At 46.5% G+C, this 25781-nt stretch overlaps 1 protein-coding gene across 1 annotated transcript in view; it reads left to right on the top strand.

The window, feature by feature from the left end:
* TM9SF2 (transmembrane 9 superfamily member 2) overlaps nucleotides 1-25781 on the top strand; it is a 215442-nt gene that overhangs the window by 18299 nt on the left and 171362 nt on the right. The window contains 1 exon segment of the mRNA XM_030201349.1: nucleotides 7842-7909. Within this exon segment, the coding sequence (XP_030057209.1) occupies nucleotides 7842-7909 (68 nt within the window).

Here is a 25781-nt window from a genome sequence, read left to right as displayed (position 1 = left end):
TCAGTCTCCACCTGCTGGAAGTTTTGCACAACCCATCAGTCCAATCCTGGGCCGGTCAAGAGGGACTAAAGGAAAGCAAATTAGCAGATAAGGTCTAATTTCTCCTTTTTGAGACTGCTTTTAGCTCCTAACCCCTATTCACTTATTCAGTACCCATATCTGTTTTATCATTCCTACCAAGTAATTTCTTTATCTTTTATTTGACCTGTTTGTCTATCCTGATTAGATTGCAAGCTCTGTTGATCAGGGACTGTCTCTTACATGTTCAAGTGTACAGTGCTGCGTACGTCTAGTAGCACTATAGAAATTAGTAGTAGTACTTGTGACCTGGATTAGCCACTGTTGGAAGCGGGATACTGGGCTAGATGGGCTATTGATCTGACTCAGTATGGCTGTTCTTAAGATAGTGAGTATAGGAGAATAGAAATGGGATAGCGGAGAGTGAAGGAAAGAAGGAAATAGGAGGCCAGGGAAGGAGTGAGATGGGAAATGGGAGAGCAGGGGGTGAGAGAGAGAAAAAGAAAGTTGATAGTTGAAAAGTAAAAAGATGATGATGGAAGACTGAAGGGTGAGAGAGAGGGTGAAATTTGATGGATATGCAGATAAAATAGAAAGAGACAATGTAACACGACAGGGAGAGAGAGAGAGGGCAAATGTACAGCAGCCACTGGAAAGAGTAGCAGAAAGGAGAAATTGGAACCAGCATGACTGAAAAATAAAATGCCCAGAGGACAAAGATAGAAAACTGTGCATTATTTTGAATTTATTAACTGAAATATGTGAGCTCTTGGAAACATGCATCGTGGGTGTGTGTGTATTGTGTTTCTCACAAGAGGAAATGCATTTCTGTTTTTATTTTTCCACTGTTGAGGTACATGACTTCTTGGTGTTTCCAGTTCAGTTTTGGTTTTTATATTTCTAATTTGTGATCCTTTGCTCTGTATTAACAGTAGTGAGGTTCTGTCTCTGTGACCAAGGTGTGGTATTCTATTTGTATGTAGTTTCTATCTAGAGGTCTGTAGCATTTCCACTTGTTTTACCAGTAAAAGGTGTATTGGTGTTCTGGGGCCCAGTGTAATATCGGTAGTACTCCCTACTCATAGATTGGGGTTCTTGCTTTTTGAATAGTAGGAATTGGTGCTACTCATGTATGTCAGGTTTGAGATAGTAGGAATTGGTGCTACTTGTGTATGGCAGGTTTGATTTTATATATAATGTGCATATGTATACATGTGTGCTTAGGGTGTGGAAATGCACAATTGTGGGATACTACCAAAGTAAATAAATTTCCACCAAATTAAATGAATAAGGTCTCTAAATGTAGTGCCGTTCAATAGGTAATGTAAGAAGGAAAAAGGCCTCACAGAGCTCCTAGATTGTAATCATCTATTAGAGTTTAAACGGATCTAGATAGATCCTCTGTATTGGCTAAAAGACCTTCTTAAGGTGATATATAGTGTTTTAATATCACTCACTCGTTGCAGTTATATTATGCTAGGAGGTGATCTGCTGTATTAAGTATCACTCAAATTTTAGCAATACTGCTGTAACGGTCTACACTGTAATGCAAAAAAATGGTTTTGAAAGACCACATCTTTCAAACTGGTTAGTTGCCAGCACTAGAAAGTTCTTCAACGGAAGTTCGTACGTTCCTTCTTTCCCTCGCCCCAAGCCGACAATGGCCAGCGTTTCGTTTTGCTACTTCAGGGTCTTGGTGGCTGGGCTGCTTTGGAAAGAATCTCTGTTTCTTTTGTGTCTTGCCTGTACTCACATTATATATAAAATCAAACCTGCCATACACAAGTAGCACCAATTCCTACTATCTGAAACCTGAAATACATGAGTAGCACCAATTCCTACTATTCAAACATATATTGTGTGTATCCTAACACTGACTGACTGGGTGCGTCTTGAGGACTGGGTTGTGAACCACTGATCTAAGGTCATGCGAATTTTCAGTTGTTAAAATTGTGTCATATTAGATTTTAAAAAACAACCACAATTTGAGAAGCATTATATTAGCTTGTAAAGTTAAAAATACAGTAGTGCAAAATGTATTTCCATTACGTAGCTTCCCATTATTCCAGATCCTGTGGGATAGTTGTCCATCAACCAGCAGGTAGAGAGAACTGAAAACTCAGCTGAGTCGTATCTCTCTTGACATCCAGTCCAGCTCCTCAGTATTTTCTATCTCCAGCAAGTGGTTAGACACACACTTTTCAGCCTCTGGTTCTGAGTGCTTTGCTCCTGGTCCAGTTGGTTAACTGGTCCCCAGCTGAGTTTTGCAGGTAGCTTGAGTCTGCAGAGTCATATCTAGAGGACTTCAGATCTGTCTTTGGTGCCCTGTGAATTTACACCTCTACCCTTTTTCCTGTGGAAAGCTCTTCTTTTCCAGCACAACAACCTTAATAAAAAAAAAAAAAAAAGGAGAGGTTTGCTGTAGAGCATTGGCCAGAGTTATCAGTCTTGAGCCTTTTTCATCTGTGGTAAGATTTGTGGAGCCTGAGAGTTTGGGGTGAGCAGCCGGCAGTGGTAAGTCCGACTAAAGTTTGACTCAAATCGCTTGGAGGGCTGCAAGTTCCACTTGGTGCAGGGTGGAGGGATCCTGACTCACTGCTTGGGACACATTGTGCTGCACTGGTGACAGTCGGAATGAATGGTGGCTCCCACAGAGGCAGTTAAGTGGTGGACCTGCAGCGGGACCTGCTGACCAGCATCATTACGTTGCAGTGCGTGGAAGCTGTGAATCCCGTGGAATGCAGAGGAAACAGTTGGTGGCAGCACATCTTCGTATTTGGTGCAGCATCCAAATATACCAGGGTCCTTGGGCTCTCTGGCACGGCTGGTGTGCACCTTGATGCAGGAGAGCACGGGAACGGGCGCCGTTTTGTTGGGGCTGACTGGCAGTGAGGAGAAGCCTCTGTCAGATCATACATTGAGCATAGCTGCCATTTTACAGCCTCAGGGCCCAACAGAGCATTCAACTACTTTGGGTCTTGTTTTCTCTGGAGTTTATATTGCTCTTAAACCAAGCTTATTTACTGAAGCAGGGACAGTCAGAGTTGCTACAGTGTGCTTCAGTGCCTTACCCCACTGCCCATCCGACTCTTAAGAGTTCTCATTTAGACCTCCAGGAGTGGGCAGATGAGGCTGTCTCTCTGCTTCTTCCTCATTATCTGATGTGGCTTTGGTCTATTCAGAGGAGGAAGGAGAGCTCCTTCCTGAAGAGGGGGATGATCCAAAAATACTGAGGTTGTTTCATAAAGAGGAGCTCAGTACTGTCTGAGGCGCTTGCAGTGCTTTCCATTGAGGAGCCTTCTGCTTCAGCATCAGAAGTTCCATCTTCATTGATTATGGAAGGGGCTTAGAGATCCTTCTAAGGCCCTCCTGATGCATCCAGACATTCAGGACCTGGTTACAGCAGAATGGATCTCACTGGATGTGGGGTTGAGAGTGGGAAGAGCAAGGCTCGCTTCTACCTGTTAATTCCGGGGGAGAAAAATAAATTGCGGCTTTCCAGGGTGGGACTACCTGGTTACGGTGGTGACTTAAGAAGACCAATTTGCCAGTGGAAGGGGGCATTGCCCTAAAAGAGCTACAGGATACGAAGCTAGAAGGCTCACTGAAACAAGCCTTTGAAGTGTCCTCTTCTGGCTTTCAAGCAACAGCGGGGTTGGCCTACTTGGTGGATGCTATTTATGACGTTACGGTCCGCAGTATGTCTTTTGGCTGTCACGGTACGTCAGCAACTGTGGTTGTAACATTGGGCAGTGAATGCTGCATCAAAGTCACATCTAGTTAAACTGCCCTTTTGGATCAAGTGGCTATTTGGAAAAGATCTCAGTAACTTGGTGAAAGAACTGGGGGGAACTAAGCCACAGTAGTTGCCAGAGGATGTCAAAAGCCTCTGGTTGCACGTCTTCATGGGGATCTCTATTTTGATTTTGAGACAGACAAGTATGCAATATGGTCCGAAGTCCCACTTTCAGGCACACCGATTTTTCTTTTGTGTGGACAGGAAGTCCCCTGTCAGCTAGAGTGCCCAGCACCTCCAAAGCTTTGCAGTGATGCGAGGTTGGTCTATTCTTCTCTTCGTCTGGTGGGAGGACGTCTTCAGAAGGAGTGGGCCAAAATCACATCAGACCAGTGGGTTCTGGATGTTCTTACAGAAGGTTATAAGTTGGAGTTCTCCCACCCGGTCGCTCCTCTCTTGTTGCAGTCTCCTTGTCGAAAGGGAACCAAACCAGTCGAGGTTCAGGCCTTTGTAGATTCTTTGCTGGCACTCCACGCCATTGTTCCAGTTCCTTAGGTCGAACAGGGATAAGGAAGATAGTCTATTTACTTCATTGTCCCAGAGTAGGAAGGTACCTTTTATCCATCCTTAAATCTCAGAGGTCTAAACTGCTGTATCCGAGTGTCCCGCTTTCTCATGGAGACACTTAGAGCAGCCATAGCCTCGGTTCAAGCTGAAAAATTTCTCACCACCCTCTATCTCAAGGAGGAATACGTGCATATACCTATATGTCTGCTGCATCAGAGGTTTCTACGTTTTGCGGTGCTGGGCCATCACTTTACCCTTCGGCAATAAATAAATCGCATGGAGATCGAGGCAGTTTGAAATGCCTTATGTGACTTTGCTCACTTTCTGGTGGGGGCCCCGGTCTGAGTTTTCTTTGACAGTGAGATGATGTCTTATATCAACAAGCAAGGCGGGATCCACAGTCGTCCGATGGCAGTGGAGGTGGCGTTCCTCATGAGTTGGGTGGAGAAAAATCTGCTCTGCTTGTTGGCAGCTTACAAATCAGGGTCCTTGAATGTGGAGGTGGACTTTCTCATCTGGCACTGATTGGATCCGGTAGATTGGGAACTATCCAGCTAGGGGGTTTCAGCTGATAGTGGACTGTTGGGGTTATCCGCTTCTGGACTTGATGGTGATGAAAAGGAATGCCAAAGTGTCCAAGTTCTTCAGCCATTGGAAAGAACAGAACTTGATATGAGGTTCAATGCCCTACTGTAGCCCTGGTTGGAGACATGTCTTCCTTCCTTAGCTCATGGTAGGGTTGAATAAGTCACATAGCCCTGGATTGGCCACAGAGGCCATGGTACGCAGACCTGATTCAACTGCTGGACAAGGGTCCTCGCCATCTTCCGCAGATTCACGGCCTACTAAAGCAAGGTTCGGTGCTCATGGAGGATCTGTCCCCATTTGATCTTATGGTTTGGCCATTGAAAGGTTGAGATGAAAAGGTTATTCTGATTCAGTCATTGCTACGTTGCTTGAGGCTCGGAAACGCTCTGAATCCATGGCATATGCGAGGGTTCGGAGGACGTTTGAGGGTGTGTTCTGAGCGCAGACTGTTTATTTTATTTGTGCTTGCTAGACCACTCTAGCCACCAGAGTGGAACAGAACAGTGTATATACTAAAATAAGAGAAATAAAGGGAAAATGAACTCCATTGATGATAGGAAAGCAATACAATCATGCAAAGAGAGGGAGAAGGTAAAAGGACTAGGAGATATCTCTAGCCGGAGGGTCCAGTCTTATTGTTTCCCCAAAGGCTTGCCTGAAAAAAACCCACATTTTTAGGTTTTAAAACTTTGAAAGGATAAGTCACTCTGACGAGAGAGAGAGGGAGATTGTTCCAGACAAAAGGGGCAAAGAAGAAAAAGCCACAATATTGGGTAGATTCTAAAGATGCACGTTTGGGACCAGGAAGAACTAATCAATGGTCATTAAGAAAGCGAAGTACCCTAGCCGGTGAATAGGGAATAGTAAGACTGGATAAATAATCTGGGGAGCCCATCCTGAAAGCCTTGAAAGGTTAACAATGCAATTTTGTAGGTGATATGGTATTCGATGGGAAGCCAGTAGTGTTTTATTAACAATGGAGTTGAGTGGTCAGTATGATGGGCCTTACACAATAGTTTGACAGCTGTATTGTGGAGGGTTTGTAATTATTATTATTTTTGTTTTAGTAGTACGTGGTAAACCTGCGTAGATGGCATTGATCCATGAAGAATGAGAGGATAAGCGAGTGAAACTTACTGTGTCAAAAAGATGGCGAATGGCCCTCAACTGTCAAAGTGAAAAAGGAAAGCTTAGATAAATGTGCAGTTGGGAGTAGGAATGAAAGAGAGTAGAAGTATAGGGTAGCTCCTAAATAACAAAAATGGGAAACTGAGGCGATAGAGGGTGGATTAGAGGAACCAGAGAACCAACAAGTGACAGTATTATCAGCATTGAGCTCAAGATGTTGGTCAGACAACCACTTGGCAACTGAATCAAGGCAGGACTGCAGTGGAGAAATTGTGGGAGAGGAAAGGCAAATAGGATAAAGAAGAGGGATATCATCTGTAAAAATAGACTGAGATACTGAAAATCTGAATGAGGGTTGCCAAGGAGCTTAGAAACAAGTTAAACAGCAACAGAGACAGAATAGATCCTTTCTCTGCTCAGTTTGCGCACATCTTAGCGGTTCTCCAAGCAGGTCTTCAGAAAGGATTGGCATTGGGTTCTCTAAACGTTCAGGTTGTTGCTTTGGCCTGTATTGGGTACTGACTACAGAAGACTTCTCATGGCTCACCCGGCTATCATTCAATTCTTGCAGGGAGCAGGCCGCTTGCCTCCCTTTCGTATGCCATGTCAAAAGTGGAACCTTTGGGTTCTTCAGAAGCCTCCTTTTGAGCCACTCTGGAAGGCTCGTTAGAAAGATCTTACTCTTGGTGGCTGTTGCATCAACATGTAGGGTTTCAGAGCTTCAGGCTCTTGTCAGGATCCCTTTCTTTGCTTTTTGGAGGTGGAGTCTTCCTGTGCACAGTTCCTTATTTTTTTTCCAAGTGTTATCAGCACTTCATCTCAACCAATCTGTGGAGCTTCCATCCGTTCTCAGAGAGGACGAAGAGGCTTGGTATTCTTCCTTGAAGCTTCTCGATGTGTGTAGAGTCCTCATTAGATATCTGGAAGTCACAAATGAGTTTTGCAAATCGGACAGACTGTGCTTTTTGGTAAACAGAGGCTTGGCCTCATGCTTTCCAAGACCACAATTGCTAGATGACTGAAGGAAACTATATTTGCTTGTGGAGAAGCAGGCTCCTCAAGCCTTGCGGGCTCATTCTTCAAGGCGTACAGCGACATCCTGGGCGGAGACTACCTTTCTGTCTCTGGTGGATATTTGCAAGACAGCGATGTTGATTGCATACCTTTGCCAAGCACTAACAGGGTGGATGTGGCATGCTCAGAAGCCAGTTTTGGGGCTTTGGTCTTCAGGATGGCGGTGCCAGGATCCTACCCACTCTTTAGGAATTGCTTTTGAACATCCCACAGATTCTGGAATAGAGAGAAGCAATGTTATGGAAAGAGAAATTAGGTCTTGGATAATTTTCTTTCCATTAGCCCTTCCCACTATTCTAGAGGCCTTCCCGAGGTTTCTGAGATGTTTAGTCAGCGCAAAATAATGGGTCAAATATCTGCCACCTTGCATGGTGCTTTCTATACGTTGTCCCGAGATGAGAGAGGTCCAGATATGTTTGTTAATCTGGTTAATGTCAGGTTAGCGAGTTGTTTAAGTTTGTTGCGTTTTTTTTCTAAGTTTCCCCCCTTACTGCTTGTTTACGTAAATACTGAGCAGCTGGACTGGATGCCAAAAGAAAGATGTTTCAACTCAGTTTTTAGTTCTCTATCTTCACCTACTCATTGATGGACACAAGTATCCCATAGGTTCTGGAATACTGGGAAGGACTAATGAAAAGAAAATGATCAGGTAAGACCTAATTTATCCTTAACTTTGTTTTATTCATTTTTGTAATAAAACAATACATATTAATTTTCTGATCTTTTGCAGAGTTTAATTGAATTATTTGTGAATAGACTGGACTCTGTGGAATCTGTGCTTCCTTATGAATACACGGCGTGAGTATTCTTCAAGTACCTGCTGTACCTAAATGTAACTTGTCTTGTGCTACAACTGAAAAAGGCTTGAGCTAAAATCCAAAAATCCCTTCATGTTATGTCATCGGAAATTGCCTATTTAAGTTCTACCAAGAATTCAAAAATATTTGGAAGGTAAAACATTAGTATACTAAAATAAAATGTTTACCACAACCCATTTGGAACCTGGTTATGTTGCTACAGATAAAGAATAAAATTTAATATAGCAAGCCTCAATTGTCCAGGGTGAGATTACATATTATCAAACACCCCCTATGGGATATCTCATCATAGGCTTGCCCCAAGCCCAGAAAAATAGCAGTGTAAAAACTCTAGAAAAAAATGGAGAAAACCACTGCTTCAAAAATCAGATTTGGGGGGGGGGGGGGGGGGGGGGGGCACTATATAGACAAAAATTGCCAAATCAATGTAACCTTGTTTCAGATAGGATATAAAACCTTCATAAACAATGTTAAATAACATTAAAATAACCAATAATTAACAAAAATTAAAATACAAGGCTCCAAATAAAAAATACATAACTTAAAAATATATATATATATAAAAACTATATAGTACTTACAGGAGAAAAGGTGATTATCTATACATGGAACTCTTAAATACAGTGCCCTGCGCTATGTGACATGTGGTTCCATAATATTCAATCTTTAGTTAACTTAAGAATGCTACTAATATGGATGTGGTTAAAAGATAAGACATTTCCTTACCTAATAGGGGATTGATACAAAGTATTCCTGTTAAAGTTATCTTATAGCACCTAAAATAAAAGGCAACAATATCTCATTGCTTGGTTAATATCTAGTGTTCCCAGTTTGGAAACAACATAACCATCTACTTTAGTTACAAAAATTGTGACAAAAAGTATGTGAGGAGTTCATATGAAAAATGAAAACAAACAGCAAACATTTTCAAACCACCGGTAAGTCTCCCACTTGAAATGTCACCTAATAATTCTCTATTCCTGTCTTGCTATTCTCATTCAAAATGTAAAAATATTGCAGCGCCCTTAGCGAAAAGAAATAAGAAAAGTTACTTACTGTGTACACTTCTCGAAACAGCTCTCGTCACTTGTATCAGTTAGCCAGCAGTGTCTTAGCGATTCTCATGACTAGTTGGATTTAAACCCCCTTCGTCACTAAAACTTAACTCACAGCGGGTCTCAAATTTTCCAAAACCAATCTTACTGAAAATCAAATTGTGCCTTAAGCCGCATCAACGTGAGGGGCCCTTTTACTAAGTCGTGTAAGTGTCTACATGCTCCAATTTGGAGTTACCACCTGGCTACTGCGTGGCTTTTGCGGTAATTTCATTTTTGGCACGTGTCTGATAAATAATTTTTATTTTCTGGTGCTCGTCCGCTGTGCGAACCAGGTGGCATTTGATGCGCGTAGGTCATTACTGCCCGGTTAACACATGAGACCTTACTGCTAGGTCAATGACTGGCGGTAAGGTCTTGGATCCAAAATGGATGTGCATCAATTTTAATGTTGCCGCATGTCCGTTTTCAGCAAAAATTTTTAAAGGCATTTTTTTGCAGGAGCGCTGAAAAATGGATCAGTGCGTGCCTGCACTATCGCAGGCTATTTTTCAGTGCACCTTAGTAAAAGGACTCCTCAATTCTTGGATTTATTTTTGTTGGCAATGTTTATTTCAGTCGCCTATTTTTAGAACGGGGGAAACGTCATAACTTGGCATCTGGTAGAAAGTATATGTTTCATTTTTGTGGTCCAGATACTAATTGACATCGTTGTGCTGTCAGAGAAACTATCAAACACATCACTCCAATATAGTGTCACACTGGGGATTCAGATCTGAAGGATCTGAATAAAATATTTAATAAAATTTTAAATATTAAATTTAAATTTTAAATATTAAATTTAAAAAAAATAGCCTCAGTGTAACAGGGAGCCTGACTTTTATGCTCCACTGTGGCATATTTTGGTCATGACACTATTCATCATAGAGGGTTTTCTAAAATCTATCAAAAAAGTAAATTGCTCCCTCCCGGGCCTATGGATCCGGTTATTAAGACGTTTCAAAAACATGTGATGAAGGATATACAGTATTTGGAGCAACAGCATATTCCTGTTAAACACAATATGTCCTTGGAAGAAAGAAAAGCTATCCAGTCACTTTCTGATGATGATGTCATAATTCGTCGTGCTGATAAAGGAGGTGCGATTGTTATCTGGCGTAGAGAAGACTATATAACTGAAGCGTACAAACAATTGAGAGATGAGACTACTTACCGTAAAATTGATATTGATCCTACTGACGGCCTCCTGCAGGAGTTATCTGAAATCACTGCAGTACCCTTTGAACAAGGCTTTTTGACCAAGAACGAGATGTCATTCTTAAATTACAAGAACGCCAAGATACCCATATTCTACCTTCTTCCAAAAATTCATAAGACTCTCATTTCTCCCTCGGGCAGACCTATTGTGTCTGCCCGGGATTCTTTACTGGAAATAGTATGTAAGTATGTTGATGGGTTCCTGGCACCATTAGTTCCAGACATTGTGTCCCATATTAAGGATACCACCCATTTTTTGAGAAAATTAGATGCCTTTTCATCGGCTAATGGGTGTGGATTATTAGTGACGCTGGATGTTCAAGCCCTATATACTGCTATACCACAACAAGAAGCTTTGATGATTTTACAACAGGTGCTGGAAAAGCACCCTAAACCAGCCACAGTTCCATCTGAATTTATTCTGAAGCTATTGAAGTTGGCACTCTGTAATAATCATTTTTTGTTTAATGGTGAATTATTTTTACAACTGTCTGGTATAGCCATGGGAGCGGCTTTTGCCTCCTCGGTGGCCAATTTATTCATGGCCAATCTGGAAGAAAAATTGATCTATCATCTCCTCCGTTTTCAGTATGCTAAATGTTGGTGGAGATTTATAGATGATGTTTTCATGATTTGGGATTAGTCTGAGGAAGAATTGGAGCAGTTTGTTCAAGATCTAAATTTGTGCCATCCAACCATTAAATTCTAGCATATGGTACATCCCTCGGAAATTAATTTTTTGGATGTCAAGGTAATCAATAACGGGGGTCATTTTGAGACTGATGAGTCTAGTGAGGGATTGCTAACTAGTGTCTCTTTGGGTGATTTATATTCATAGTGAGATTTAGTGTTGTGGGTATTTGGATCTGTATTATGTTAAATTGTGTTACCCTCCCTTCTGTTTTTTAAACACAGACTTTTCTCCCACTTCTTTAGAATTTTTGAAATATTCTGGGAGTTTTTCTCTGTTTTTTTTTCGGAAGGTGGTGGAAGCCTGTGATGGTAACATTTACAGTGGAGCATAAAAGTCAGGCTCCCTGTTACACTGAGGCTATTTTTTTAAAATTTAATATATTTTATCCTTCAGATCTGAATCCCCAGTGTGACACTATATTGGAGTGATGTTTGATAGTTTCTTTGTTATAACTACACACTTGTTCGTTGCAGATTGTTTATTTGTGAGAATTCATCGTTGTGCTGTGCCATTTATTAAAAGTGGTGTACTTCTAAAATATTTGATATATTATTTCCGCAGTGTGTTACAATGTGAGTACTATTAGTCTCAACTCTTAGTTTTTATTATCCTTTCAATCATCAAACCTTAGTGTATAGAAATGATAAATAGTAGTAGTGTATGTACAAAAAATGAGACATCATAACATAATACTGCTTATAAATAAAGATGTGGAAAAGCCAAGTCATATGCGATCCACTCAATAAATTTTCTGATATGTCAGGCTCAAGTGTCTGACATCATTCTGTTGTGCCGCTAATTAGCAATAACAAGTAAATAATAGTGTGTGTAGTGTAATTAAATGATCCCATGCATATTAAAAATGTCATCGAAATGACTTAAAAATTTTGAAGTCAATTTCATTCATAAATGGTGAAATCACTTTTTAAATCGTATTTAAAAACTATATTAAAAAATGGATCTAAAAATGTCATAAAAATGACTAGTTATAACCAAGAAAAATGAGAATTATGATTCCGCATTTTATCAAAATATCTTCATAAAAAAGCAGAATAATCACTTCCTTGTCATCAAGCAGATGAAGCCATTACGTATGGGTTGTGTCCATCAACCAGCAGGGGGAGATAGAGAGCACTCAACTTTTCACAGTGCCTCATGGCCAGCCAGCTCCTCTGCCTCTTCAGTATTCTCTATCTCCCCAAGCAGGGCGGCTGCAGCTTCTTCGAGCTCCATGAAAAATCTGCCTGGGGGTGGCTCCTGGCTTGCCAGTTGTTAGCCGGGGTGTTAGAGGCTATAGCAGCTTCACTTTGAAGGCACATAGGTTAGCCTTACCCATGCCCCCGTGGATGTGGACATATTAGCTTGCTTTTCCCTGTCCTTTCCCACTCAGTGGATGCAGGCACATTGGTTCGCCTTTCCCTGCCTTTCCCACTCATCTGAGCCTCCGGAGTTCTTATTACCTCTGCTTTCCTCACAGCGTTAAAAAAAAAAAAAAATGGAACAGAGGTTTTCCTTTGATTCTTCTATGGGACCGGAGCTGTGATACTCGGTCCGGTGAGGTAAGAGTGTTTTCTAACTCCTCCGGGGTGGGCCCGCGATTGGGGCGTTTTTGGCGCGAAACCGCCATTTTGAATTTTCCCGCCATTTTCGGCGATGGCTGCAGAGAATGTAAAGCGCTGTTCCCGGTGTGGCAAGCGCAAATTAGCAGCAGGGCTCTGTAAATCGTGCTGTACAGGTGTAAGAGCCGGTCCGAGCATGGCGAGCAATGATTCTTCCGCTCAGAGCTGGCAGCGGATGCCATTTTGAATTCTCCGCATGGCGCGGCCTCCGTAGAGATGGAGAGCCCTGAGCCCGGGGGGGGGGGGGGGGGGGCCTCAAATTGAGGCTATTCAGGGATCTGGGTGCCCAGGGCGAGTTTTTCTCCCCTGATTTTGTGTTGTTATTGCATGAAGCATACATGCTGAAAAGAGCTCTCCCTCAAGGGTCGTCTGAGGTCCCTTCTATTGTCCCCCCCGATGGATTCTGGCCTGGGACTGCCCGCTGAGGCTATTTTCCCTGATAATTGGCATAAAGAAAAGCGTAGAAGGGCTAATTCCCCTTCAGATTGTGGTGCACCTCCTTTTTCCCCCCCGTGGTCGGGCTGTGAGGATTCGGATTCGGAGAGTTCTGGCAGGCCTTCGTGGTCTGAGGAGCCAGAGTCAGGTGCAGAATTACCACAGGATCTGGATGATCTCTCCGCGGTGAGGATTTTCCACCGTGATCAGCTGCCAGCGCTTATTTCAGATGCCCTATAGGTCTTTTATATTGAAGAGCCTGACAGTGGCACGGCCTCCTCTGTGAATCCTAGGATGGCTAGTACCAAAAAGCCTGCTCGAGCCTTTCCTTTGCATGACTCCATCCAAGAGCTTATTTCTGCTCAGTGGGCTGACCCCGAGGGACCTTTGAAAGTTTCCATGGCTATGGGGCAATTATACCCTCTGCGTGAGGAGCATTTGGCTCGCTTTGCAATGCCTAAAGTAGATGCCCTAGTCACTGCAGTGACAGAGAACTACCCTCCCTGTGGAAGGAGGAGTTGCCCTGAAAGATATACAAGACCGTAGGCTGGAAGCAGCACTTAAACGGTCCTTTGAGATTGCAGGTCTTACTGTTTGGGCGTCTGCATGCAGTTGTTATGCTGCTAGAGCCTGCCTGGCGTGGTTGCAACAGGCAGTGGAACAGCCCGGAGATGGAGCGGAGCCCTTCTTGGATGTGGCTCCGCGGCTGGAGTTGGCCTTGCCCTTTATGATATTGTCAGAGCTTCGGCTAAACAAATGGCAGTAGCAGTGGTGGCTCGCCGTCTTATTTGGCTACGACATTGGGCAGCGGACATGGCCTCTAAGCAAAGGTTGGTGAAGTTGCCCATTCAAGGCCTTCTTCTATTTGGTGAGGAGTTGGAGAAAATTGTTAAAGTCCTGGGAGATCCTAAACCCCAGTGCTTGCCCAAAGATAGGCCGAGGCCTTCTTCCAAGGGCCAGGCAGTCTACTCCTCTTATAAACCTCGCTTCCGTGAAGCTAGAAGGTACCGCCTGGGGTGTTCTGCTGGATTCACTTCTTGTGCCCGTTTTTCAGCAGAGGCACTTCTTTCGGTCGGACAAGCGTTCCGCAGCCACCGGCTCTAGGCCTGGATTTCAGGGGTAACCCTCTCAGTGATGGTGCGCCGGCCCCGCCTCGCTTCCTGTCATCGGAGGACGTCTTTCCCTCTTTGCCGAGGAGTGGGCCAATATTTCCTCAGATCAGTGGGTTCTGGACCTGATCAGAGATGGCTACAGAATAGAATTCAACGCCCCAGTAAGAGACGTGTTTGTGGAGTCCCAATGCGGTTCTGCCACCAAACGGGCGGTGGTAGAGGAGACTTTGCAAGGTCTGATTCAGTTAGGGACCGTGTCCCCGGTACCTCCCGCCGAACACGGCTACGGCCGATACTCCATCTACTTTGTGGTGCCCTATTCTGGACTTAAAAGAATTAAACAAGTCTCTGAGAGTGCGGCATTTCCACATGGAAACCCTGCGCTCCATGGTTGCTGCGGTACAGCCAGGAGAGTTTCTCACGTCTCTAGACCTGAAAGAAGCTTACTTGCATATACCAATTTGGCCCCCGCACCAGAAGTTTCTGAGGATTGCGGTGTTGGGAAAACATTTCCAGTTCCGGGCCTTGCCTTTTGACCTCGCCACAGCTCCACGAACCTTTTCGAAGGTAATGGTGGTAGTAGCTGCTTTGCTCAGGCGAGAAGGTATCAGGGTTCACCCGTACCTAGATGACTGGCTCATTAGAGCAGACTCTCTGTAACAGAGAGCTATCAAGCTACAGCCAGAGTGGTCTCAGTACTTCAATCTCTAGGCTGGGTCGTCAATATGGCCAAAAGTCACCTGACCCCCTCGCAATCTCTAGAATATTTGGGGGCCAGGTTCGACGCAGACTCGGGCTATGTATACCTACTCGAGCTAAGGCGGTGCAGGCTTCAGAATCAGGTCCGTCTGCTCCTGAGGATGCCCCACCCGCGAGCTTGGGACATTGTCCAGCTGCTGGGATCGATGACAGCCACATTGGAAGTGGTGCCCTGGGCGAGAGTGCACCTGAGACCTCTACAGTATTCCCTACTTCAAAGATGGTCTCCAGTTTCTCAGGATTATCAATGCAGACGTTCTTGGCTCCCTGCGGCCCGACTCAGCATGGAGTGGTGGCTCTCAGACAGCATGCTGCGGCGAGGAATGCCGCTGGCGCTCCCCGATTGGTGTTTAGTAGTGACAGATGCCAGCCTGAAGGGCTGGGGTGCACATTGCAAGGGGAAGCATGCCCAGGGTCTATGGACACCCGAGGAGTCGGAGTGGTCCATCAACCGCCTAGAGTTGAAAGCGGTGTTTCAGGTGCTTCTGGCCTTTCAAGTGACCCTGGAAGGATTGGCTGTCAGAGTGATGTCGGACAACACGACAGCAGTGGCCTACATAAATCGACAAGGCGGCACTCAGTGCAGAGCACTGGCCGCGCAGGCCGAACAGATTTGCCACTGGGCCGAGCTGCATCTTCAGTTTCTGTCGGCAGCTCACATTGCAGGTCAGAGCAACGTGCAAGCCGATTATCTAAGCAGGCATCAGATCGATCCAGCAGAATGGGAACTAGCAGACGAAGTATTCCTGCAGATATGTGCCAAATGGGGCAAGCCCGTGATGGATCTTATGGCGACAAGTTCAAATGCCAAAGTCCCGTGCTTCTTCAGCAGACGGAGAGATCCTCGCTCGGCAGGGTTGGATGCCTTGACTCAGCCCTGGCCTCCGGGCCTACTATATGTGTTCCCTCCGTGGCCCTTGATAGGGCGCGTGCTCCTGCGGATTCGGCTGCACCCAGGAAAAGTGGTCCTCATCGCCCCGGATTGGCCCAGGAGGCCTTGGTATGCGGACCTCCGACAGATGCTAGTGGAGGCTCCCCTTCCTTTACCTCTGGTACCGAACCTGTTGTCACAGGGCCCGGTAGCCATGGAGGATGCCTGCCGCTTTGGTCTTATGGCATGGCGATTGAGAGGGCGCAATTGAGGGACAAAGGCTATTCAAACAGTCATTTCCACTCTCCTGCAGGCCCGCAAGTGTTCCACTTCCAGGATTTGGCACCAGTTTGAGTCTTGGTGTGCTTCAAAAGCGATCACACCCATGCGGGCTCCTGTCTCGCCGATTCTGGACTTTTTGCAGGATGGTGTACAAATGGGCTTGGCCTATAATTCCCTGCGGGTGCAAGTGGCAGCGTTGGCCTCCCTTCGTGGTAAGGTTGAAGGCGTGTCTTTAGCTGCTCATCCAGATCTGGCACGGTTTCTTAGTGGGGTGCTTCGGCTACGGCCTTCCGTGCGAGCACCCTGTCCAGCTTGGAACCTGGGGCTAGTTTTGAAGGCCCTGCAGGCTTCTCCTTTTGAGCCGCTTCGGCGAGCATCGGAGAAAGATTTGACACTAAAGGCCGTTTTTCTTGTGGCCATTACTTCAGCGAGACGGGTGTCGGAGCTCCAGGCGCTGTCCTGTAGAGACCCATTTCTGCAATTCTGAGTCCGGGGTCACGTTCGGACCGTGCCTTCCTTCATGCCTAAGGTGGTTTCAGCATTTCACCTAAACCAGCCTATTTTCTTGCCCTCCTTTGATAAGGAGGAGTTTCCAGAATCTTTTGGGCAGTTGCACCTGTTGGATGTGCGCAGGACTCTGCTGCAGTATCTGCGAGTTACTATCTCTTTCAGGATCTATGATCATCTGTTTGTTTTGCTATCAGGTCCTTGCATAGAGTCCCCAGCGTCTAAAGCCACTATTGCCCGCTGGCTCAAAGAAACTATCTTTTCAGCTTATCTGCTTGCTGGCCGGTCTCCGCCTGTAGCCTTTAAGGCGCATTCTACCAGAGCGATTTCTTCCTCTTGGGCTGAAACTGGAGCACTCTCTCGTCAAGAGATATGCAGTGCACCAACATGGGCTTCTAAGCTCTCTTTTGCCCGAGATTACAGGCTGGATGTGGCTGCTAGGAGAGATGCGCGTTTTGGAGCACAAGTGCTAGCGAGTGGTGTGAGCTGTTCCCACCCTATATAGGGATTGCTTTGTTATATCCCATATGTAATGGCTTCATCTGCTTGATGACAAGGAAGGGAAAATTAGGTTCTTACCTTGGTAATTTTCTTTCCTTTAGTCATAGCAGATGAAGCCATGAGCCCTCCCTGTATGATTGTCTGTATGCTGTGAATCTGTTTCAGGTTCTGTTCTTGTTTCCTGAAGTTCCTTCCTTGGGAGAAAGTTGGAAAACAGTCTTCAGGATTCATGTTCACTTATAGGATGAGTCCATTCCCTCCAGTTTATGTTGTGGAGGATGAGTTTATTCCCTCCAGGAGGTTGCGTGTATCCCCTCCAGTTATACAATAAGGAGGACGAGTTTGTTCCCTCCAGGAGGATGTGTTCATTCCCTTCTTTTGAGTTCATGCCCTTGTTAAGGGGCCATCGTTCGCTTTGAGGAAAGTTCATGTTATTCCCATTGCGGTTTGCCATACTGCTTTGGAAGCTTCAAATACTGAAGAGGCTGTGGAGCTGGCTGGCCATGAGGCACTGTGAAAAGTTGAGTGCTCTCTATCTCCTCCTGCTGGTTGATGGACACAACCCATACGTAATGGCTTCATCTGCTATGACTAAAAGAAAGAAAATTACCAAGGTAAGAACCTAATTTTCCCTTTCCTGATTTAAACCCAAAGGTTTAACAGTTTTAAACTTGAAAATAAATCTCTGTTCGGCCTGTAATTGTAATCTATTAACATCTCCTCTTCATTGTGACTCAATTTTCAATAAAACTATCAACCTCAACCCTTTGAAGATATGTTTGAGTTCGCACATGTTCCACTGACAGTTTGTCTAATACTTTCCTTTTTATAGCACTTTTATGTTCCATAATACGTGTTTGAGTGCTCGTATTGTTTTGCCAATATATATAAGTCCACACGGACATAATGTTGCATAAACAACTTGTGAAGTTATACAATTTGAGTATTGTTTCAACTCAAATTTCTCTCCTGTTTTTGGATGTTTAAAAATTTTTGCTTTTAAATCCCCATTTCCATATCATCAAGCTGATCAATCCATAGACTGGTGGGTTGTGTCCATCTACCAGCAGGTGGAGATAGAGAGCAAACTTTTGCCTCCCTATATGTGGTCATGTGCTGCCGGAAACTCCTCAGTATGTTCTCTATCTCAGCAGGTGGTGGTCACACACAGCAGCAGCTCTGGCTAGGCCTCCAAGCCTAATCCTTAGGTTTTGTTGAGGCCTGGGGTTGAGGGCTCTTTTGAGCAAGTGCAAACCTGGTGGTGCCAGGTCCCTCCTTTTCTCCCCCCTCCCGCTGGCTCCGTTTAAAAAAAAAAAAAAAAAATTTTTAAACGTCTTTAAAGGCGTTTAATTCGACGTTTCTTTAAACGTTCATTGCAGCTACTCACTGGGACACCAGTTCGTTACAGCTCGGAGCGGCAAGCAGGTAATTTTACCTTTTTATAGCGGGCAGGGGGTTCCCCGATTCTTCTCCTCGTGGCATATGGCGTCGGAGGGCGAGGGCGCAAAGGGTCGCTCCCCGGATCGCTGGAGCGCTTCTAGAGGGGATGCGGGGGGTTTTACAACCTGATTCGCCCTTGATGGGTGACAGTTTAGTGACCGATGAATGTCCCGGTCGTTCCTCCGGCGTGGCGGTTTTTTCCCGCCATAAACGCCCATCCCCCGCTCCTCGCCTCCGCCATCTTGGCCGGCCACGCGGCTCGGACGGCTTCTTCGTGGGCCGCCCTTGAGGTTGGAGACATTAATGCCATGAACGCCCTTAATTTGGGCGACGGCACAAGCGGCTAAAGTTAAGCGCCGTTCTTCCCGCGCGGCTCCTTCGCGGAGTTTCGCGCCGGACGCCATTTTGGATGCGCAGCATGTCTCTCCCCCGCTATTGCGAGCGCCGGTTGAGAGTGCGTCTAGGGCTGTTGCCCAGGCTGCGGAAGTGCACAGTCTGGGGGGTTTCTCCCCCGAGTTTGTTTTGCTGCTGCATCAGGCTTTCCTCATGCAAAACGCTGCCCCTGCTCCCTCTTCTGATAAAGAGGTTGAGGTTCCCAGAGGTAAACGCCCTCGGGTTGATTTCCAGGCCTTGGAGGACTTTGTCTCCTCCGATGTAGATGAGGGCAGCGTGTCTGATGTCTCCCAACGGTCCTTTGCGGATTCCTTGGAGGAGATAGATCCCCGCTCGGATGGAGCGGATGACCCCTCTGCAGCGCGGCTTTTTAGCCCAGAGGATTTGCCCAACCTGTTTTTACAGGCCATGGACACTTTGAAGATTTCCTCTCCGGAGGACGTCTCTCCCTCAGCCCCTGTTGGCTCTGCCATTATGCTGGGGACGAAGCGCCCGCCTAGATCCTTCCACGTGCATGATGCCATGCACACCTTAATTGCGGCTCAATGGGATGTCCCGGAAACGAGCCTTAAAGTGGCTAGGGCTATGTCCCGCCTCTATCCTTTGGCTGTGAGTGAACGTGAGGCCTATCTGTGGCCTACCGTGGATTCTTTAATCACTGCGGTGACTAAGAAAACGGCGTTGCCGGTGGAAGGTGGCACGGCCCTAAAGGACGCCCAAGACAGAAGATTGGAGGCGGCCTTAAGGTCGTCCTTTGAGGCAGCTGCTTTAAGTTTGCAGGCCTCAGTTTGCGGCTCCTATGTGGCCAGGGCGTGCCTGACTATGGTGCAGCGGGCTTCCCCCTCGGATCTTTCCTTGAGGGCTGATTGGCCGGCCCTGGAATCGGGCTTAGCCTATTTGGCAGACTTGCGGTATGATGTCTTGAGAGCCTCAGCTAAAGGCATGGCTCAGACAGTCTCTGCGCGGCGGTGGCTTTGGCTGAAACATTGGTCTGCTGACCACGCCTCTAAATCCCGCCTGGCTAGGTTGCCTTTTAAAGGCAAGCTGCTCTTTGGGGTCGAGCTGGACAAAATCGTGACCGATCTCGGCACGTCTAAGGGCAAGAAATTACCAGAGGTCAGGGCTCGGGCTAGTACTCGTCCCGGTACCTCCAGAGGACGGTTGCTGGAAGCCCGTCGGTACCGCCCGGGCAAGTCGGGTTCCTCTGCCCCCTCTTCCTTCAAGAGGAATTTCTCCCCCAAGCAGCATTCCTTTCGCAGAGACCGCCGTCCCAGAGGTGCTCCCTCCGGTCCTCCCCCAGGGTCTCGTACCCAATGACGGGGCCTTGGTCCACGCCCCAGTGCAGATTGGAGGACGGCTGTCCTCGTTTCTGGGCGAGTGGACCACTATAACTTCAGACGCGTGGGTGCTGGAAGTCATCAGAGACGGCTACAAGCTAGAGTTCTGCCAACCCTTAAGAGACGGGTTTGTACTCTCTCCCTGCAAGTCTCCGGTCAAGCTGTGGCAGTGCAGCAGACCTTGGACAACCTGATCCGCCTGGGTGCGGTCGTTCCGGTGCCAAAAAATCAGATTGGCAAGGGACGTTACTCCATTTACTTTGTGGTTCCAAAGAAAGGAGGTTCTGTCCGGCCTATCCTCGACCTCAAAGGGGTCAATCGGGCCTGGAAAGTGAGGCACTTTCGCATGGAGACTCTCCGCTCTGTTATAGCGGCAGTGAAGGCAGGAGAGTTCTTGGCTTCCTTGGACATCAAGGAAGCGTACCTGCATATTCCCATCTGGCCTCCTCTCCAACACTTTCTGCGTTTTACAGTCCTGAGACGACACTTCCAGTTCAGAGCCCTCCCTTTCGGGTTGGCTACTGCTCCGCGGACCTTTTCCAAAGTAATGGGGGTCTTAGCGGCCTTCCTGCTAAAGGAAGGAGTACAAGTCCATCCTTATCTGGACGACTGGTTGATCCGAGCCCCCTCTTATGCAGAGTGCGGCAAAGCTATGGACCGGGTAGTTGCTCTTGTGAGCTCCCTGGGATGGATCATCAACTGGAAGAAGAGCCAGCTGCGCCCGACTCAGTCCCTGGAGTATCTGGGAGTTCGATTCGACACCCAAGTGGGCAGAGTGTTCCTGCCAGACAAGCGGATTGTCCAGCTTCAGGCTCAGGTGGACTAGTTCCTAGTAGCCTCTCCTATTCGGGCTTGGGACTACGTGCAGCTGTTGGGCTCTATGACGGCCACGATGGAAGTAGTGCCCTGGGCCAGGGCTCATATGAGACCACTACAGCTATCTCTGCTGCTGCGCTGGACTCCGATGTCGGAGGATTATGCTGTGCGCCTTCCCGTGGACCCAGCAGTGCGCAAGGCGCTGAGCTGGTGGACGCAGACAGACAAGTTGTCTGCAGGATTGCCTCTGGTGACCCCGGAGTGGATTGTCGTCACGACAGACGCCTCTTTGATGGGCTGGGGAGCCCTCTGCTTGGGAAGGACAGCGCAGGGGCTCTAGTCTCCTGCAGAGGCAAGTGGTCTATCAACCTCCTGGAACTCAGAGCCATTCGGTTGGTGTTATTGGAGTTCATCCCGGTACTGGTGTTGTAGCCTGTACGGGTCCTGTCGGACAATGCCACGGCTGTGGCCTATATCAACCGCCAGGGAGGTACCAAGAGCGCCCCTCTAGCCAAGGAGGCTATGAGTCTTTGCCAGTGGGCGGAAGCGAACCTGGAGCAGCTTTCAGCGGCCCACATTGCCGGAGTCATGAATGTCAAGGCGGACTTTCTCAGTCGCCATACCTTGGAGCCCGGAGAGTGGCAACTATCTGCTCAGGCGTTCTTGGACATCATGAAGTGCTGGGGCCAGCCGAGCCTAGATCTGATGGCGTCATCGGCCAATTGCCAAGTGCCGCGCTTTTTCAGCAGAGGACGGGACCCTCGATCCCTGGGAGTAGATGCTCTTCTCCAACAGTGGCCGACACAAGAGCTCCTCTATGTGTTCCCGCCCTGGCCCATGTTGGGCAGGGTGCTAGACCGGGTGGCAAAGCATCCCGGCAGGGTAATCCTGGTGGGTCCGGATTGGCCCAGACGTCCCTGGTATGCGGACTTGATCAGGCTCTCAGTCGACGATCCTCTGCGGCTGTCAGTGGAGCAGGGCCGGTTACATCAGGGTCCCGTGGTGATGGAGGATCCCTCTCCCTTTGGTCTTACGGCCTGGCTATTGAGCGGCAGCGTCTGAGGAAGAAGGGCTTCTCAGACAAGGTCATCGCCACTATGCTGAGAGCGAGGAAACGCTCTACTTCTACTGTTTACGCCAGGGTTTGGCGTATCTTTGCAGCATGGTGTGAAGCAGGCTCACTTTCTCCCTTCACTGCTCCAATTTCTTCAGTGTTGGCGTTCCTGCAAGAAGGTCTGGAGAAAGGCCTGTCGCTCAGTTCCCTTAAAGTCCAGGTAGCGGCTCTGGCTTGCTTCAGGGGCCGCCTGAAGGGTGCTTCCCTGGCTTCGCAGCCAGATGTGGTGCGCTTTCTCAAGGGAGTTAATCACCTGCGCCCTCCTCTGCACTCAGTGGTGCCTGCGTGGAATCTCAACCTGGTGCTAAGAGCATTGCAGAAGCCGCCTTTTGAACCCTTGTCGAGGGCATCTCTGAAAGACCTGACGTTGAAAGCAGTCTTTTTGGTGGCTATCACTTCAGCCAGAAGAGTTTCCGAGCTCCAGGCGCTCTCATGTCGAGAGCCTTTTCTGCAGTTCACTGAGGCAGGAGTGACTATTCGCACAGTGCCTTCCTTCCTGCCCAAGATTGTTTCTCGCTTCCATGTGAATCAGCAGCTCTGTCTCCCTTCCTTTCGTAGGGAGGACTACCCAGAGGAATACTCTGCTCTCAAATATCTGGATGTGAGACGAGTCATCATCAGATACTTGGAAGTGACCAATGATTTCCGGAAATCGGATCATCTGTTTGTCCTGTTTGCAGGTCCTCGTAAGGGTCTGCAGGCTGCTAAGCCTACAGTGGCAAGATGGGTCAAGGAAGCCATTGCAGCGGCTTATGTGGCCGCGGGGAAGGTGCCGCCTATCCAGCTGAAGGCTCACTCCACGAGAGCTCAGGCGGCCTCGATGGCAGAGGCCGGATCCGTCTCCTTGGAAGAGATATGCAAGGCGGCAACTTGGGCTTCGGCTCATACATTCTCCAAGCATTACCGTTTGACTGTGGCTGCACGGGCGGAGGCCCGGTTTGGAGCTTCAGTGTTGAGGTCAGGGATTTCTATGTCCCGCCCTGGGTGAGTACTGCTTCGGTACATCCCACCAGTCTATGGATTGATCAGCTTGATGATATGGAAGGTAAAATTATGTATAATCATACCTGATAATTTTCTTTCCATTAATCATAGCTGATCAATCCATAGCCCCTCCCAGATATCTGTTCTGTTTTTATTCTGGTTGCATTTCAGGTTCAAGTTTAGTCTTCAGTTATTTCAGAAAGACTTCGTGTTCAAGTTCTTTCACTTGGATTCTTCAAGAGTTGAGACGAGTTTGTGTTACAGTGAGCTGCTGCATTCCTCTCCCCTCCGTTTTACGGGGCTGGATTGAGACATAAATTCTGCCGGCACTCCCTCCCGCTTCGTGCGGCTGTAGGGCAGCTTTGTACCCCTCCCGCTTCGGCGGTGTTAGGGTCAGTCAGCTCCTCCCGCGGTTGCGGTTGCAGGATAAGCCAGATCCCCCCGCATCGGCGGGTGTGGTGTCCCTCCCCCGCTCCGCGGGGATGAGCTGGACGGATTCCCCTCCCCCACTTGTGTGGGGATGAGCTGGGTTAATTCCCCTCCCCCGTTTCGACGGTGGTGAGCTGGGCAGAGTGTCCCTTCGTGGGTGTAATTCTCTAAGTGCTGAGTCCTGCGGATGGAGCTTTGATATCGACATACTGAGGAGTTTCCGGCAGCACATGACCACATATAGGGAGGCAAAAGTTTGCTCTCTATCTCCACCTGCTGGTAGATGGACACAACCCACCAGTCTATGGATTGATCAGCTATGATTAATGGAAAGAAAATTATCAGGTATGATTATACATAATTTTACCATTAAATCCTTCTTAGCGGGTTTTGGAAGTGCTGATGGTGGTAGAGAATCCTACAGGTTCCTGCTCCTTTTAAAGGCTATCAGTAATTACCTATTCAAAAAATGTGGTATGTTTTGAACTAGTGGCCAATATTTCCTTAATATTTTATTAATATCAGCTAGTATGTAGAGTTGTTTGTACTCTATATTGTGATCATTTATCATTTTTATTCTTACTATTCTGCAGAAGGTTTTCTCTTTTCAGTTGTGCAGCTCTTAATATGCCTTCTTCAATGTATTTAATAGGTTATCCTCTTTGTGTAAATCTTTTGGCCATTAAGTTTGTCTGTTTCCTGTATTAATGATCGTCTGAAAATGGCAAGGACAAATCAAGATCAAGTGTACATATGTAGTATCGCATCATACTTTATATTATGAGTACCATGAGACTGGATGGGACTGGATCTGCCGTCAACTACTATGTTACTATATAAGTACATTAGTACATAAGTATTGCCATACTGGGAAAGACCAAAGGTCCATCAAGCCCAGCATCCTGTTTCCAACACTGGCCAATCCAGGTCACAAATACCTGGCAAGATCCCAAAAAAGCACAAAACATTCTATACTGCTTATCTCAGAAAGTGGATTTTCCCCAAGTCCATTTAATAGTTATCTATGGACTTTTCCTTTGGGAAGCCGTCCAAACCTTTTTTAAACTCCGCTAAGCTAACCGCCTGCACCACATTCTCTGGCAACAAATTCGAGTTTAATTACACGTTGAGTGAAGAAAAATTTTCTCCGATTCGTTTTAAATTTACTACATTGTAGCTTCATCGCGTGCCCCCTAGTCCTAGTATTTTTGGAAAGCATAAACAGACTCTTCACATCTACCCGTTCAACTCCATTTATTATTTTATAGACCTCTATCATATCTCCCCTCAGCCGCCTTTTCTCCAAGCTGAAGAGCCGTAACCGCTTTAGCTTCCTCATAGGGAAGTCATCCCATCCCCTTTATCATTTTTGTCGCCCTTCTCTGTACCTTTTCTAATTCCACTATATGTTTTTTGAGATGCGGGGACCAGAATTGAACACAATATTCGAGGTGCAGTCGCACCATGGAGTGATACAAAGGCATTATAACATCCTCATTTTTGTTTTCCATTCCTTTCCTAATAATTCCTAACATTCTATTTGCTTTCTTAGCCGCAGCAGCACACTGAGCAGAAGGTTTCAACGTATCATCAACGATGACACCTAGATTCCTTTCTTGGTCTGTGACTCCTAACGTGGAACCTTGCATGACGTAGCTATAATTCGGGTTCCTCTTTCCCACATTCATCACTTTGCACTTACTCACATTAAACGTCATCTGTCATTTTAGATGCCCAGTCTCCCAGTCTCGTAAGGTCCTCTTGTACTATTTCACAATCTTCCGACGATTTAATGACTTTACATTTGCTGATGACACAAAGTTATTCAATTACCTCACTAGTTACACCCATCTCTAGGTAATTTATAAATATGTTAAAAAGCAGTGGTCCCAGCACAGACCCCTGGGGAACCCCACTAAATACTCTTCTCCATTGAGAATACTGACCATTTAACCCTAATCTCTGTTTTCTATCTTTTAACCAGTTTTTAATCCACAATAGAACACTATCTCCTATTCCATGTCTCTCCAATTTCCTCTGAAGTCTTTCATGAGGTACACAATATCAACCGGCTCACCTTTATCCACATGTTTGTTCACCCCTTCAAAGAAATGTAGTAGATTGGTGAGACAAGATTTCCCTTCACTAAATTCATGTTGACTTTGTCTCATTAATCCATTCTTTTGAATATGCTCTGTAATTTTGGTTTTTATAATAGTCTCTACCATTTTGCCCGGCTACAGATAA

Source organism: Microcaecilia unicolor, chromosome 4 (assembly GCF_901765095.1).
Source record: "Microcaecilia unicolor chromosome 4, aMicUni1.1, whole genome shotgun sequence".
Taxonomy (NCBI): domain Eukaryota; kingdom Metazoa; phylum Chordata; class Amphibia; order Gymnophiona; family Siphonopidae; genus Microcaecilia; species Microcaecilia unicolor.
The sequence above is the reverse complement of the archived record's forward strand: the minus strand, read 5'-3'. Positions and strand labels throughout refer to the sequence as shown.